The sequence below is a fragment of the Camelus bactrianus genome, chromosome 3, assembly GCF_048773025.1.
Source record: "Camelus bactrianus isolate YW-2024 breed Bactrian camel chromosome 3, ASM4877302v1, whole genome shotgun sequence".
Classification (NCBI taxonomy): Eukaryota; Metazoa; Chordata; class Mammalia; order Artiodactyla; family Camelidae; genus Camelus; species Camelus bactrianus.
Window position 1 is genome coordinate 50,074,194 of NC_133541.1, and position 14,185 is coordinate 50,088,378.

The following is a 14,185-nucleotide window of genomic DNA, read 5'->3' on the forward strand; positions in this document are numbered from 1 at the left end:
GCAAGTAGCTCTTAAATAAATTCACGGGATGGGGGTGGAAAGGAAACACGTTGTTGAGCAGAAGGACTAGCTTCTTATTTTAAAGAAATAAAATAATTATCCAATAGAGAAAAAAGAAATCAACCAAGAAATGATCTAAGGTCATGACACCATGTGTGGTACAAGGAGCAATTCAATCCATAAGGGCTTCATTACCCCCGCAATAGATAACATTTGGCTAAATCTAGCTGCAGATTAAATCCCCGCAACACAACAGAGCCCTGAATGGAGAGGCTCCTTTTTGTGTGGTCCTTCTCCCGGAGCTGCCTGAACCATTAGCCCCAATATACTCCTCTCCCTATTAACTGCAATTCCCTCCCGACTGTGCTTCGGTCATTTGTCTCCAGGCTCTACGGGGGCGTTTGATGAGCAGAGAAACAAGAAGAAGGGGAGAAAAGCGTCGGGTTAATGAGTTGTAGCAAATCCACACTTTGTAGTCAGGAGGAGGAGAGCTGGTGGCCAATGTTTGTCCAACTGGTTTATTTTTCGAGACCTAGCCTATTGAGGAAGGCTTGTTCAAGCAGGCTTCGTCCTTACAAACACACAAACATCCTTCTGTTTGCCTTCAAAGAAAAGGGAACCAGAACTGGATTTGCATGCGAATGAGGAGCCCCGGGAGGAGACGTCCTCGCCCATCAAAGGCCTCGGTAGCCGGGCGGCCCGGCGGCCTTTGTTCCAGCACCTGCTCGCCCCGCGGCCTGACGGGGCGCGCCCCGCGCTCCTGGCTTGCCGGGTCCACGGCCTACGGCCCATCCCTCGCCTGCCCCGCGGCCTTCAACCTTCGCTTCTCCGTCTGCCATCCGCTTGCCGGCCAGGCCCGCGGAGCCAGCAAAGCCGACGTGGAACCGCGAAGCGGACGATGGAACTCCAAACCAGGAGGGTGGAGGCGCTAAACTCGCACGACACAAAACTCGAGACTGAGGCAGACGGAACGTGTTTCCCTTTTCTCAGGGCTCAGTGCTCACAATGTTGCTTGCGGGTGAAGCGGGACCCAGCTCTGGGAGCCGGAGCGAGGCCAGTCCTTCTGGCCATTCTTGTAAAAGCACTGACAACCTCGGAGGTGGAGCCTGTCCCCGCACTTCTTTTAAAAGATGCGGAAATCTGAACAGAGAGAAGGTTTAGCCGGGATTCCCAGCTTTCAGGACAACCAAGCATCATGCAAATAATAATAATAAATACACACGGTTTTGTTATTTTGCTCCGTCTTCATAATTACTTTCAGATCTTAATTTTGGATCTACGCATTACAGAAGCCTCGAGGCCCGCCAGCAGTGCCTGTGCGGTTTGGGCTTCGCCTGCTAACGCCTTTCCACCCGGGGCGGCAGTGGCATTCGCACGTACTGGATTCCAATGTTTCCTCTCTCTTAGCTGGGCTAGGGTAAAAGTAACTTTTCACCTAAGATTTTGGTCTAACGAATTTCAGCTTGTATCTATATATTTTGTGGTACATTTTGGGGTGATTGTGTTTACTTTAAACTCTGATTTAACCTCTTACAAATATTTCATAGAAAAAAAAACAACTTAATTCTGAGACTCTGAGGGTCAGGTTTCTTTGGTCCCTAAAAAGGGAGGAAAGGACAGAGCATCGAGATTGAATGTCACTGCAAAATACTGGCCTGTAATACAGTCTTCATTAATTTGCTAAGTCTCTAGCTCTTCAGATAAATACCTGCTCAGATATTTGAAAAAATATTTAACAGATTTAACCAATGCAACTCATGATATTAATCATTTAAATTAATACTACATATACCTTGGTTTTATTTGGAGCCCACAGTAACACCTGTAGTCATCAAAACTAGTCTCACAATTTTTCAAAGAACTATAAATTGACAGCAACAAGTAGTTAATGAAAACAAAGTTTGAAAAAGATATTCTAAATCACTTGAATTGTATAAATATTAAGTATTTCAATAAACACCTGATGCATTTTCACTTTTATTCTTTAAAGAGTATACTATTCCAAAATTGAAGGTTTCCCTTACGTACCCTAAGTTATTCATTTAAACTAGAATTTTAATGTTAAGTTTATCTTTTAGGATAAAAACTTCTTTATGCAACTACTGGAATCCTTTCTGTCGAAGAAAATAGCTTCAAATACTGGGGCTTTCATATACAATTTATTTCATATATGTGAATTTTCTTATTCAGGACTTTAAAGCCATTTAACTGATGATCATCTCTATTACATTTTTCTAATAAATTTTAATCTAAAAATTGCCTATTTGCTTGTGTCACTTCCATTACAATGTAATATTATGTTAGAATTTTTACAAAAATATACACTATTGTGTTCAAAAGTGAGTGGAAATTAAATAAAATGCGAGGCTACAAAATAAAATTTAAAGTTCTTTAAAATCATCTTGGAGTAACTGTGGCTCTCATTTTAAATAGCCTCAACACTCTTCAAAATGGAATAGAATAAGACTTGAAAATGTATACCAAAGTAATTCCTTTTATTTGTAGTCTTTAAAAAATAATTTCTCATCTCCTGCAATGGTTTTGACTTGGAAAATATAAATGAAAATTCATGGCATGACGCTTCCATTAAATTCTCTTTGAAAATATTTTTCTATTTCATAATGGGTTCCTACCTCCCTCACAAGGAAACTTTTTTTTTTTTTAAGGAAAAGAAAATAAACTAAGAAGGGGACGACTAAAGCCAATTCTTTTGGTGGTTTTTCTTTGAAAATTAAGCATTTTATTTCTGAAAAAAGTGTAAAAATCTTACATTAGAATAGTACAATTGCCAGTAAAATTTACAATACTCCTTGTAAAGCATACGCAGTAAGTACAAAATTAAAATTCCGCATGTCTGTTATGATACAAAACACAGGTTAAAATAAGAAATGATAATTTTGACCTTTTTCCTTGTGTAAACATGAGCATCATTTTTTTCTTTTCATGAAAAAGTACACCAGACAAGTGTCCTCAAATAAAAACCATTCTTCGGGACCGTTACTATTTTTGTATCATTATTCTGTTGAGTATTATTGATTTTTTTTAAACGCCTGGACCTGAGAATTTCTAGACCTTAAAAAGGCTTAATTTTTAAATTTCCCAAAGTCATGGAAGCCTCTTGTGCCTAGAGAGGGCGGATCCCCACCAGCACCCTCTCCCTCCTCACCCCAGATTGGGGGACTGCAGCATAGGGCGATTTTGCAGAAACAGGGGAACCTGCAGAGCCAAAAGGCGCGCCCAAGCAGTTGCCGAACAGTCTCCTCAGAGAATCCAAAACGGCGAAAATGGGGGCGCGAGGTCGGCAGGGGCCGCGTCGGGAGGCGGGAACAAAACACAAAACCACCCAGATGAAAAAAGGAGCCGGGATTCCTACCTTCTCCATCTCAAGCGCGCTAACATAGCGTTATTAACAATTTGAGATCCTAGCAGTAAAGTTCTCGACACTTGACAGGGCAGTCCCTTGGTGCAGAGTCCCCAGGGCGGCCGACGAGGAGACGGAGGAGGCGGCGGCGGCCGCGGCGGCCACGAGGGAGCGGGTGAGCGCGGCGGCCGGGCCCACCGCCGCCTGAGCCCCGCAGCTGCTGCCGCCGCCGCCGCCGCCGCCGGATGCGGGCGCGGGCGCGGACGGCGTGCCCGGAGAGGGGGAGGGCGAGGCCTGCACGGTGACGGCGGCCTGCGCGGCGGCTGCGGCGGCGGCGGCCGGGCCCAGGCTGCCCCCGATGATGCTCTCGATGGAGAAGGGCGAGCGCGCCAGCGCTGAGGCGCCCGGGCCGCCCGCCTTGGTCGCCGAGGCCTGCAGGGGGCCGGGCAGGGCGGCGCCGAGCGGGTGCGGCCGGTAGCCGAAGGCGGTCCGGGCAAGCTCTGCCGCCGCACCGTGCGGTGGCGGGGGCGGCGGGGGCGGCGGGGGTGAGTGCGGGTGGAAGGCTGCGGCGGCAGCGGCGGCTGCGGCGAAGAGGGCCGAGGGCGGCGCGTAGGGCGGCAGCTGCAGGCCATAGCCGCAGCCGTAGGGGCTGTAGCCATAGGCGTGCGGGGCTGGTGGGGGCGCGGGTGGGAAGAGCGCGGCGGCGGCGGCGGGGTCCCCTGCGCTCCCCGCGCCCCCCGCGCTGCGCAGCAGCAGCGATTCGGCGGCGGCCGCGTTGGGCGGGAGCAGTGGCTGCCGCTTGAAGCGCTTCCTCCGGCGCAGGAAGCTGCCGTTGTCGAACATGTCGGCGGACTCAGGGTCGAGCGTCCAGTAGTTGCCTTTGCCGGGGTTGCCGGGTTCGCGGGGAATCTTGACGAAGCAGTCGTTGAGCGAGAGATTGTGGCGGATGCTGTTCTGCCAGGCGGGGAACTTCTCCCGGTAGTAGGGGAAGCGGCCGCTGATGAACTCGCAGATCTCGCTCAGCGTCAGCCGTTTCTTGGGGCTCTGCAGGATGGCCATGGTGATAAGCGCGATGTACGAGTAGGGCGGCTTCACCAGGGGGTTCTTGGCGCCTCCGCCCGAGCTCACGCTGCCGCCGCCGCTCGCGCCCGCGCTGCCGCCGCCACCGGCCCCGGCCCCGGTCCCTGCCACTGGGGCTGGGCCCGGGGGTGCCGGGGAGCCCCCTGTCCGCTGGGCCAGCAGGATGTCATCGTCGTCGTCCTCCTCCTCCAGGTCCTCTAGCTCGTCTTCCCCGGCGTACGAGCGCCGCCGCCGCCGCCGCTGCGCGGGGACAGCCAGCCGGGGCCCGCCACCGCCGCCCTCGTCGTCGTCCTCCTCTTCCTCGTCGTCTTCGTCCTCGCCCTCCCCCACCACGTCGATGTCTGTCTCTTCGGCGAGGCCAGAGGCATCGGACATCTCCGTACTCAGGGTCATAGCTGTGGCGCGGCGGCGGCGAGGCGGCCCATAGGGGCGCCGGGCTCCGGGCTCCCGCCGCGCCCCAGCCCAGGTCTCGGGCGGCGGGCTTGGCCCGGGGGCGCCACGCTGGGGGGGGCGCCGCTGCGGCTCAGGCTGCGCCGGGGCCGCCCGGCGGCAGCGGTGGAGGCTTGCGCTGCGACTTTGTAACTCCTGCGCCGCCGCGGTAGCCCCAGGATCTCCGCGCTCCCTTGGCTCAGCGTGCACCCGGCCGGGGCGGGGGACTTGACCTTCCTCTCTCCCAGCGCCTCTCGCCGGTTCAGTTGAGGAGGGGGTGGCGGGGCCCCGGGCGAGCAAGTTAAAACGTCGGGAGCCCGGGAGGGTGCGGGACGGGTTAGAGTCTAGGGACAGAGCTCGGCGAGGAGAGGGCTGAGTCCAGGAGAGGGCGGACCTTTCCTCGGCTTATAGCACAAGGAGGCCTGTCACATGGTGTGCACGTCAGAGCGCTACCGAGGCAAGGGAAAGAAAGCCTAGAAAATCAGCCCAGCTCGGGAGAGAAAGTTCACCCGTAGGAGGGAGCAGCAACTGAGAAGAGGGGGGAGGAGATAGGACCCCACCATTCCTTGCCAAGGGGGCTGAGACCTGAATTACGCGCAGGCCTACGGTGGTCTGACCGAGGGCCGCTGCCCGAGTTAAGAGTTCCCAGCCTCCTTGTCTTCAGTTAGCTCTCAACCCTAACCTCAGGAGCACTCCCGGGACGCGACGACTGGACCAGTGGATGGCCGGTAGGAGCCATCCAGCCGGGAGATAACCACCCCACCGTCTGAGGTGGTCCCTGGGGTACGGCCCTGAGGTCTGCTGGGTTGTTCCATCTCCTCCAGATTGGGTGAGCGGCTGCCCACCGAATCTGATGAGAAATCCCCCGGTTTAAGCACAATAATAATTGTTTATTGACCTTTTAACCTGTCCCCTTTGGTTCTTCTCCAAAGACGTCTGTTTTCCACCATTTGTTAATAAAAATGCTTTTAAGCTGGTGTTTTAGTCACTTATCTGCAGTTGAAAGCCCTAGAAACTTGACAGCTAAACTAAGCCACTCTAATGAGAGGATCTGATGAATTTCATGGGAATAAAGTGATCATTGAATGCAGAGAAGAAATAGAAATTTTTAGTGAAAACCCAAATACACACCAAAAAAATGCATCTAGGAACAACTCAAAAAAGTTATTTCATAATGGCATGAGAGATTCTATAGTTTTCAGTAAGGGGAATGTTCTAATCAACACTCCACAGTAATCTCAAAATACTTATATTACTAAACATACACACGTATCTGTACACGGCCAGGCTTAATAATAAAACTACAATGATAGAAACTTTCACATCAGCTTTTAAAAATTGTTTTAAATCCACTAAATATTTCCAGTAGGTACTGGTGAAAAGAAATGAAATAATTTTAAAAAGTAAGATTCAAGTTCTGTTCAACTCAATTTTCCTTTTTCAGATGACAAGGTAGTGGTAGTAATTCAAATACAATGGCATTTTAAGTACACCTATCTTTGTCACCAACTCATTTTTATTTTGGTTAGTGGAAAAATCCTAATAGCTTGTGGAATTCATACTCACATAGCCATACTTTTTGGACTTTTGCATTTCCTAAAACTCTTTTACTTCAAAGTGGGGACCTTGCCTCAAAATTTTAGCTTTCTGACTAAAATGACCGCTTGACAAGAACTGAGAATCAAAAATCAATGGCTTTATGTGGAAACAATCATCAGCTGCCCTTCTGTATGTCATTTTAAGGACCAAGCACTTTTCACATTTTCAAACATTTCATTACTCCCCTTACCAATTACAGAGCCTCAAAAATAAACTGTTTCCCCCATCTAAGACTTCTATTTAAATCGAGTTTTTGTTGCTGAGGACAGCTATCAACCAATTACAGTTACAAATGACCCATACAGTCCGTTATAGGTCTTTGAAAGTTCCATAGGAATGCCTCAGAACCCTAAATAAATTATTTTTCATTGACTCTTATTTGATATATGACTGCATTATTTAATTATTGTAATGGGCCCAGCATTAACCGGAGCCAACATTAATCAGCACTATTAATCAGGCATTACATTACTTTGTTGATGTAGCCAGGAGTCCTTACCAAGCAGTTCACTTTTACATTTGAAAGTTTAAGTTTTATAAGTACTCAGTCGATATTTAAATAAACACCACGAGATTTTCGCTGCACTGAGGATTGGTGTGTGGCAAAGTAAAGTTGAAACGTAGAAGAATTTGTTCGCAGACCATTAGTTACTTTAGGTGATCAGTTACAGCCGTCATTCGGTTCTGTTAACACTGCCTTGAACTTGTCTGACCAAGAAGGGCTCTGAGATTGACTTTGCATTTCGTTTGTAACTTTGCCTGAAGGTCCCCCACAAAGGGTTAAGAGCTCTTCCCTGGAAACCCTTGAAAAACGTGGCAAATTATCTTCTGGCCGCTCCTAGGAAAGTGTTAGGATTTACCGAAGGTCAGAGCGGAAGATCAACCCAGGAGAAGCGCTGCCGGAACAGAGAGTGTTAACAGAGATTTGGGTGAGCTTTACTAAAGCTCCACATTTGGACATACCACTTGCTTTGTTTGCTTTAGTTAAGCTACACGTTTGTATGCCACTTTTAGCTCCGTGCTCCTTGAAATTCCCCGAGCGTGGAAACCCAAGAATTTCATTTCCCGCGCGGGTCCCTCTTTTGCCTCCCTCGTCTGCCTTCCGTGGGCCTCCCGCCCTAATAAGCTCCCAGCTCTCGGCCACGGCTGGGAAATCTCCACCCCTATCTCTCAAGTTAGTACAGGGACAAGAAACTTCGGTGAGGCAGGCGGGGACGACGAGGTGACCCTCTTCCCTCACGCCCAGCTCGCGCCGACGCGGAAAGCCGCGCGGCTCTCGCTGGCCGGCTGGTGCCCGCTTGCGGGAGGCCTGCCTCCTGGTGGCGGCGCCGCGCGGAGCTGGCCCAGGGCTGGCCCCGAGCCGGAGCTCAGGAAACTGCGGTCGTTTTGCGAGTGTGGCCGGTGAGCTACCGGGCTTCCTTACCCCTGGACTTCGGGCCGCGAGTCCTTTTCTTTCTCGAGAACCCACCTCGCCTTCTCTAGGGCGACTGGGCGCATGCGGAGGCGTTTCCCTGGACTGCAGGTTTAGGATTTTTCCTGTGGCGGTTTGGACGCTCTAGGAGTCCTCCTGGGGGTATTGGGATGACGCGCTGGAGGAGCAGAAAAGGCAGCCGGACCCTCGGGAGGCACCGCCTCAGCCCTTTGCCCTCGGGCCCCGGACCGCGAGCTCCGCAACTTCCAGGGGCTTCCTTCGGTGGGCGAAGGCTGGCACAGACCTGGGGGCATCAACTCCCGGGGCGGGAACCTGGACTACTCTCTCCGGCCCCTAGCGCACCCCAGGAGTTTACCCATGAACGTGAACGTCAACGCGTCTTTAAACTCGGCGGACACTTGGGGCCACGTCCCTCCTCCAAGAGTCGTTCCACTCCGTCTGTATTGAGATGCTACTTTGTGCCTGGCACTCTGGTTTCTGGAGAGAGTAAGAATAAAACGCGACTTTCTGGTGTGACTCACGTCTCATGGAGAAGTCAGGTAAATAGATCATTATTAGGCCCAAAGAGAAATGCTTTCTGAGTACCTCTAGACGAAAGCGAGAAATGCCCGTGGCTCCATTCTTTCATCCTGCGCTATCCTTCTTGTGGCTGTAGCATCTTCCCTTCTCTGTGTAAACTCAAGCGCCTAGAGGTCAAAAGGGGCTCCATTCGTTGTTTTCTGTTTATTTTTGTGTGTGCGGGTTAAAATATATAAAGCATAAAATTTGCCATTTTAAGTGTACAGTTCAGAGGCATTAATATATTCACATTGGTACAACCGTAACCACTATCCATTTCCAGAACTTTTCCATCATTCCTGAACTGAAACTCTGTACCAGTTAAAGAATAACTCCCATTCCTCCTCCACCCCACTGCCCCCAGCATCTTGGCAACCACTATTCCATTTCCTGTCTCTAGGAAATTGACTATTCTATAGCTACCTCATATAAGTGGATGCATACAATATTTATCCTTTGTGTCTGGCTTATTTTGCTTAAGTAACATAATGTCTACAAGATTCATCCGTTATAGCATGCATCAGAATTTCATTCTGTAGGCTGAATAATATTCTGTTGTGCATTATATACACCACATTTTGTTTATTTATCCATCAATTGACATTTGGGTTGTTTCCTACTTTTCTGTTTGTTTTAGAGCCTACACTCACCTAGCTCTTTGTAATACTCTGCATGCAGTATGCACTCAATAAAGGTTTATTTATTCATTTTCCTAATTCTTTTTCATCCCAGAAATCCTCAAAGCATCCCCATTGTTTTTTGCTGTGCCTTCTGGATTTGTACCCTTAACTTGCTCACAATTAAGAGACATTCAGACTCACTCTGCACATTATCTTCAGTAAAAATAAGTAGGAGTTAAGACTGTACTAGAATTAGTTCCTGACAAAACTGTGATCATCCCCCTTCTCCCCTGCCTACCCGCCCCCATACACAGACTTTTTACGTCCTTTTTATGCCTTCTTACCTGTCCTAAGTCCTTGAGCGCCCAAGATGACTTGGAAATGTTTCTCTGACTGTCCAGGCCCTCCACTTCAGTGTCCTCTTGTGGTGTAATATTACCTGCCATAAGTGTTGGTTCACACGTGCTACTAAGCTAATTTCAAGGTCACGAAAACCGGTCAAGTGGATGGCTGAGGATGCAGGCGCTGAGAATTGCTGCTAGCTCTTATGTAGGTGGTGATGGCAGAGCAGAACCTTCCATCTTCATGGGTCTAGCAGTCTCTCCCAACACAGCCTCTCCCAATTCCATTGGACAAGCTCTTTCCAACCCTCAAATGTATTTCTTCAGGACCAGTTAGGTAGTCTGAAAATAGGTTCAAGGCAAGGTATTGCTAGCTGACAGTAGTTGGTGCTTCTCCCAAGAGAAGATTCATTTTAACCCAGGAATTCTGTTGATAACATGCCATAATCCAATTTCAAATGGTACATTTTCAGGCAGTGTAGCTGGGAGGTGATTCCCTCATGAAGAAGATATTTCAGTGGCCTCCTGGGTCTAACTAGGTAGTCTATGCCTGCACAACAGCTCCTTGAACAAGCACTTCATGGCCTGAGCAGGATTCAGAAATCCTCAAGAATTCAGAATGTCAGCAAAGGTCTAAATCTGTGTTTTATAAAGGTAAAATTGTTTACACTAACTCAGGAATTTTCATTACCGCAGTTAACCTGGACTAGCCCTCCCACCCTCAACACACAACACAGACTTATTTAGCTCTGAATCTCAGTGGTTTGCAGTGGTACACGTTTAAATTTTGCACCCCGAAATCAAAACTTCATAAGGTTTTTTAAAATTATGAATTTAATTGCAAAATATACACAACTCCATCCCAGAGAGAACTCCTCCATTTGTGGGTTGCCTTCCATAAAAGACCCTCAAGAGTACGTGTTTGTGGCTCTGTAATCATCTAGAGTTTATCTACATTGTTTAATAAATTAATTTCCTGGAAATATACTTAGTATTTTAAATTCTAATATAAGAATTGAAAAAATAATATTACCACATCTAGAAAGAGTGCATTTATTTATTTTTCATTTGTAGTTCACCCAGCGGGTGTCTGTGAAGAGAAATCTCTCTGCCTGGAAAGAATGGGGATCTCTAAATTGATTCTAGGAGTGTGGCTGTCTACAGGACACATTGGAAATGAATAGAATTCTCATGAGACCATGAGAAAGCCTTGTCTTGAACTGAAATTTTTTTGTGCTCAAAATCTATACAGTGACCAACTTTCTTTGTCTTTCTCTGTCTGTCTGTCTGTCTGTCTGTCTCTCTGTCTCTGTCTCTCTCACACACACATACACACACACACACTCACACACTCTTTTTAGCCTGATGTTCAGGCTTAAACCAAGGCTGAACTATCACCTCTGTGCTCTGCATATGCAAACAGACCAGAAGCTCGATGTCTACCCTCAGGGGCAAACCCGCACCTGACACCACAATCTGACACCAAGCTGTGGAGGTGGGGGTTGTGGGGGGAGGAGGAGATTTGTTGCAGTACAAACATAGTTTGTTGAGTACATAGTACCCTGTGCAGAGAGCACTTTAGATATCTTCCACTAGAGGCATGTGTGAGTAAATCGCCTTTGCTAGAAAGCTTTGATTGGCAGTCTTCCAGAGCAGAAAAAACTGAGAAAGGTCCTGAACCCAACATTTACAGAAGAGTAAATGCAAATAATAAATGATCACTAGTCATAAGAGACACACAAATTAGAAAATGATGAAATGCCATTTTCCTCTATCAAATTAGCAAATTGCACAAGAACGACGGGCATGATGGTAGGAACTCAGCCATATGCTGCCTGTGTAAAGTGCAAAGTGGTACATACCTTCTAGCAAATGATTTGGCAACACAAAGCTTGGACCTTAAGTGTCATTCTCTTTGTTTCATTCATTCTACGATTCCACCCTAAAGAAACAACCTGAAATATAAGCAAAGATTTATGTACAAAAATATTTGTTGAAATGGTTTTTTAAAGGGTAAAAATTGGAAACATTCTAAAGAGTTAAATATATTACTATATATCCTTTAGATGGAATATTTTGTAATCATTAAAAAGTAAGTCTATGAACAATTTTAATAACTTTTAAAAATCTCAAGGGTAATGGTAAATGAAAAGTCCAGATAGAAAATTATATATAATACTTTATCAGCTATTTAATATACTATACATGTAAAATTATGACTGGAAGGAAATGCACTAAAATGTCAACTGGTTATTTCCAGGAAGTGAAATTATGGGTGGTTTTTTTTTTCATTATTTATATTGTACCTTTCTATGTTTTCCAAATTTTTCACAATGTGCAACTTCCAAATTGCTGAGTCAAGACACCTGAAGAGCACAATTAGTGTAAAAAAAATAGACTACACACTGAATGGTTTATATTATCTGAAGCATGATTATTGGAATAGACACCAAGAATTTAAAATAAGCATGATAAATACCTCAAAGAGGAAAGGGAACTTATTAATAACATTAAGCAAGAAAAATTAACACTTTTTAAAAACCCTAGTGGAAACATTAAGTATGAAGACTCTAACAGACTAAATAAAGAACAAATTAATGGAATAAATAGAATAGGATACAGCTGAATAGGATACAATTGAATTTGAAGATTAGTTTGAGGAAGTCTCCCAAAAGCAGCTGGAACGGACAAAAGTGGGCTGCAGTTAGCATCAATAGAATAGAATGGAATAGGATGGGGTGGGGTGGGATGGGATGGAATAGAGAATAGAATAGAATAGAATAGAATAGAATAGAATAGAATAGAATAGAATAGAATAGAATATAGCACCACATGACACATGAATAGTTTGTGAAACTTTCACTTCAATTATTTTTACATCTTTATTTTTTATGTACGTGTGTACTGAGTTGCCATGTAAAATGAAATCTGTTAGTGTGCGTCACAGTACAAAAAAAAAGTTTGACAGCTACTACTTTAAAAAATATATATTTACATCATGCTCTGGCTATACTTTTCTGCCTTCTCTGGGACTTTGCTCATAAATTATCATCCTTCTCTCTTCATGCTCATCTCAGCTCACAAACATGTTCCAATCTCTTGCATCTAAAAATAAAAACAAGCAAAAATGTTCTTCTCTCCCGAATGTGCCAACGCAAGCTAGTGCCCCCCGCTCCCCTTCCTTCCATCACCTAATTTTTTAAAAGGCTGGTTTGGTCACATTGCTTCCAACATCATCTCTTGCCCACTCGTTAGTCCCTCACAGTGTCATTCCAACTCTGAACACCATTGCTATATTAGTCAGTGTGCCGAACCCATGTAGGAAAGGCTGAGTTAAATGAAGAATGCAGGTGACTTCAGTGCAGCATTTGGAGTTTTAAGGAGTGTAAAGTGCACTGTGATTCTTTTAGAAGGATATAGATGCAACATAGTATCTTCCAAGTTGGTTTTGCTAGGGAATACCAGTTTGGGAAACGGAGCTCGCTGAAATAATATGATAAAGCGTCAACAATGAATTTCTAACTGCCCAGATTAAGGATCCTTCTCATTTATTTACTTAATAAGTATTCATTGAGTGTCTACTATGGGGCAGGTACTGTTCTAGGCACATGGGATACATAAGTTAAAAAATGGACAAAGATATCTGCCCTAAGAAGCTTTATCTATTTAGCAAGAGAGAGACCGTAAGAAACAAACACAGTGGATATATTAATGAATGGATTACTTCTATTGTATGCTAGAAGGTAATAGATATTGTAGGGGGGAAATGACAGATGTGGCAAGAGAGTTGGGAGTGGTGAGGGTACAGTGAAGAAGAGACAGGTGGCTTACAGCTTTCAATAATGAACAAAGACTGGAATGACAATACAGGTGGATGTCTGGGGAAGGAGAAATGCAACTGAGCAAGGGGGAGAATGGTACAGAATCACAGAATTGGAGATAAGTTCAAAGAAGTGTGGGATGGGAGGAGGCAACCACACAAGTCCTTGTAGGTATTAAAAGGACTTGAGAGATGGGAAGCCACTGTAGGTTGTTGAGCAGAGCAGTGACCTGCTCTAACTTAAATCCTTACATCCTGTAAGGGGTTCCTCTGGCTGCTCTATTAAGAACACCCTGTATCAAGCAAGGGAAGAAACAGGAAGACAGGCTAGGAAGTGATTGCAGCAATATGGCTGAGACCTGAAAGAGGCTTCAACCAGGAGGGTAGCGGGGATGGTGAGAAGTGGTTGAATTCTATATGTATTTTGAAGAGGAGCCCACATGATTTCCTGACATATTGAATACAGGCTATAAGATTAAGAAAGGAGTCAAAGATAATCATCCCATTTGGTCTTTGTGCAGCATTTTTAGCACTGCTCCATCTAAGCTTCTTTTTTGACCCCATCATCACCTAATTGTTGGTGTTCCCCAAGACTGTGTCTTCAACTCTACCTCATTCTATATTCTCTGTCTTGGTGAGACTATCCACTCTCATAGAGTTATGTTATTATTATGCAAATAATCTGAAAATTCCTGTCTCTCTCCTAATTTCCCCATGTGCTGCAGACAGAGTGATGATTATGTTCATTATCTTGACTGCGGTGACAATTTCCTAGGTGTATACATGTCAAAATGTATCAAGTTGTACCTTCATCTGCATCTTCTATTGCATCCAATGTTCTGACTTGGATTAGCCATAGGTGACCTCTTTTAGAAGCCATTTATCAGCCATCTTTGCATCCACATGCAGTATTTAGCATGTTTCATAACAGACTGTGTTTAGCAA

The 14,185-nt window shown here is 46.0% G+C and overlaps 1 protein-coding gene and 1 long non-coding RNA gene across 2 annotated transcripts; both read right to left on the reverse strand.

Annotated features, from left to right (window-relative positions):
- Nucleotides 1-485: 485 nt before the first annotated feature.
- Nucleotides 486-5,793, reverse strand: FOXD1 (forkhead box D1). Its single transcript, XM_074359719.1, has one exon. It carries the CDS (start codon nt 4,832-4,834, stop codon nt 3,407-3,409), a length of 1,428 nt encoding a protein of 475 aa, XP_074215820.1. The 5' UTR covers nt 4,835-5,793; the 3' UTR covers nt 486-3,406.
- A 179-nt stretch (nt 5,794-5,972) lies between these two features.
- On the reverse strand, nt 5,973-11,377 carry LOC141575246 (uncharacterized). The gene is made up of 4 exons (XR_012502688.1): nt 11,283-11,377; nt 9,424-9,762; nt 8,487-8,587; nt 5,973-8,378 (listed from the first exon to the last, which is right to left on the reverse strand). It is a non-coding gene; the product is annotated as an uncharacterized LOC141575246 (long non-coding RNA).
- Nucleotides 11,378-14,185: the final 2,808 nt, after the last annotated feature.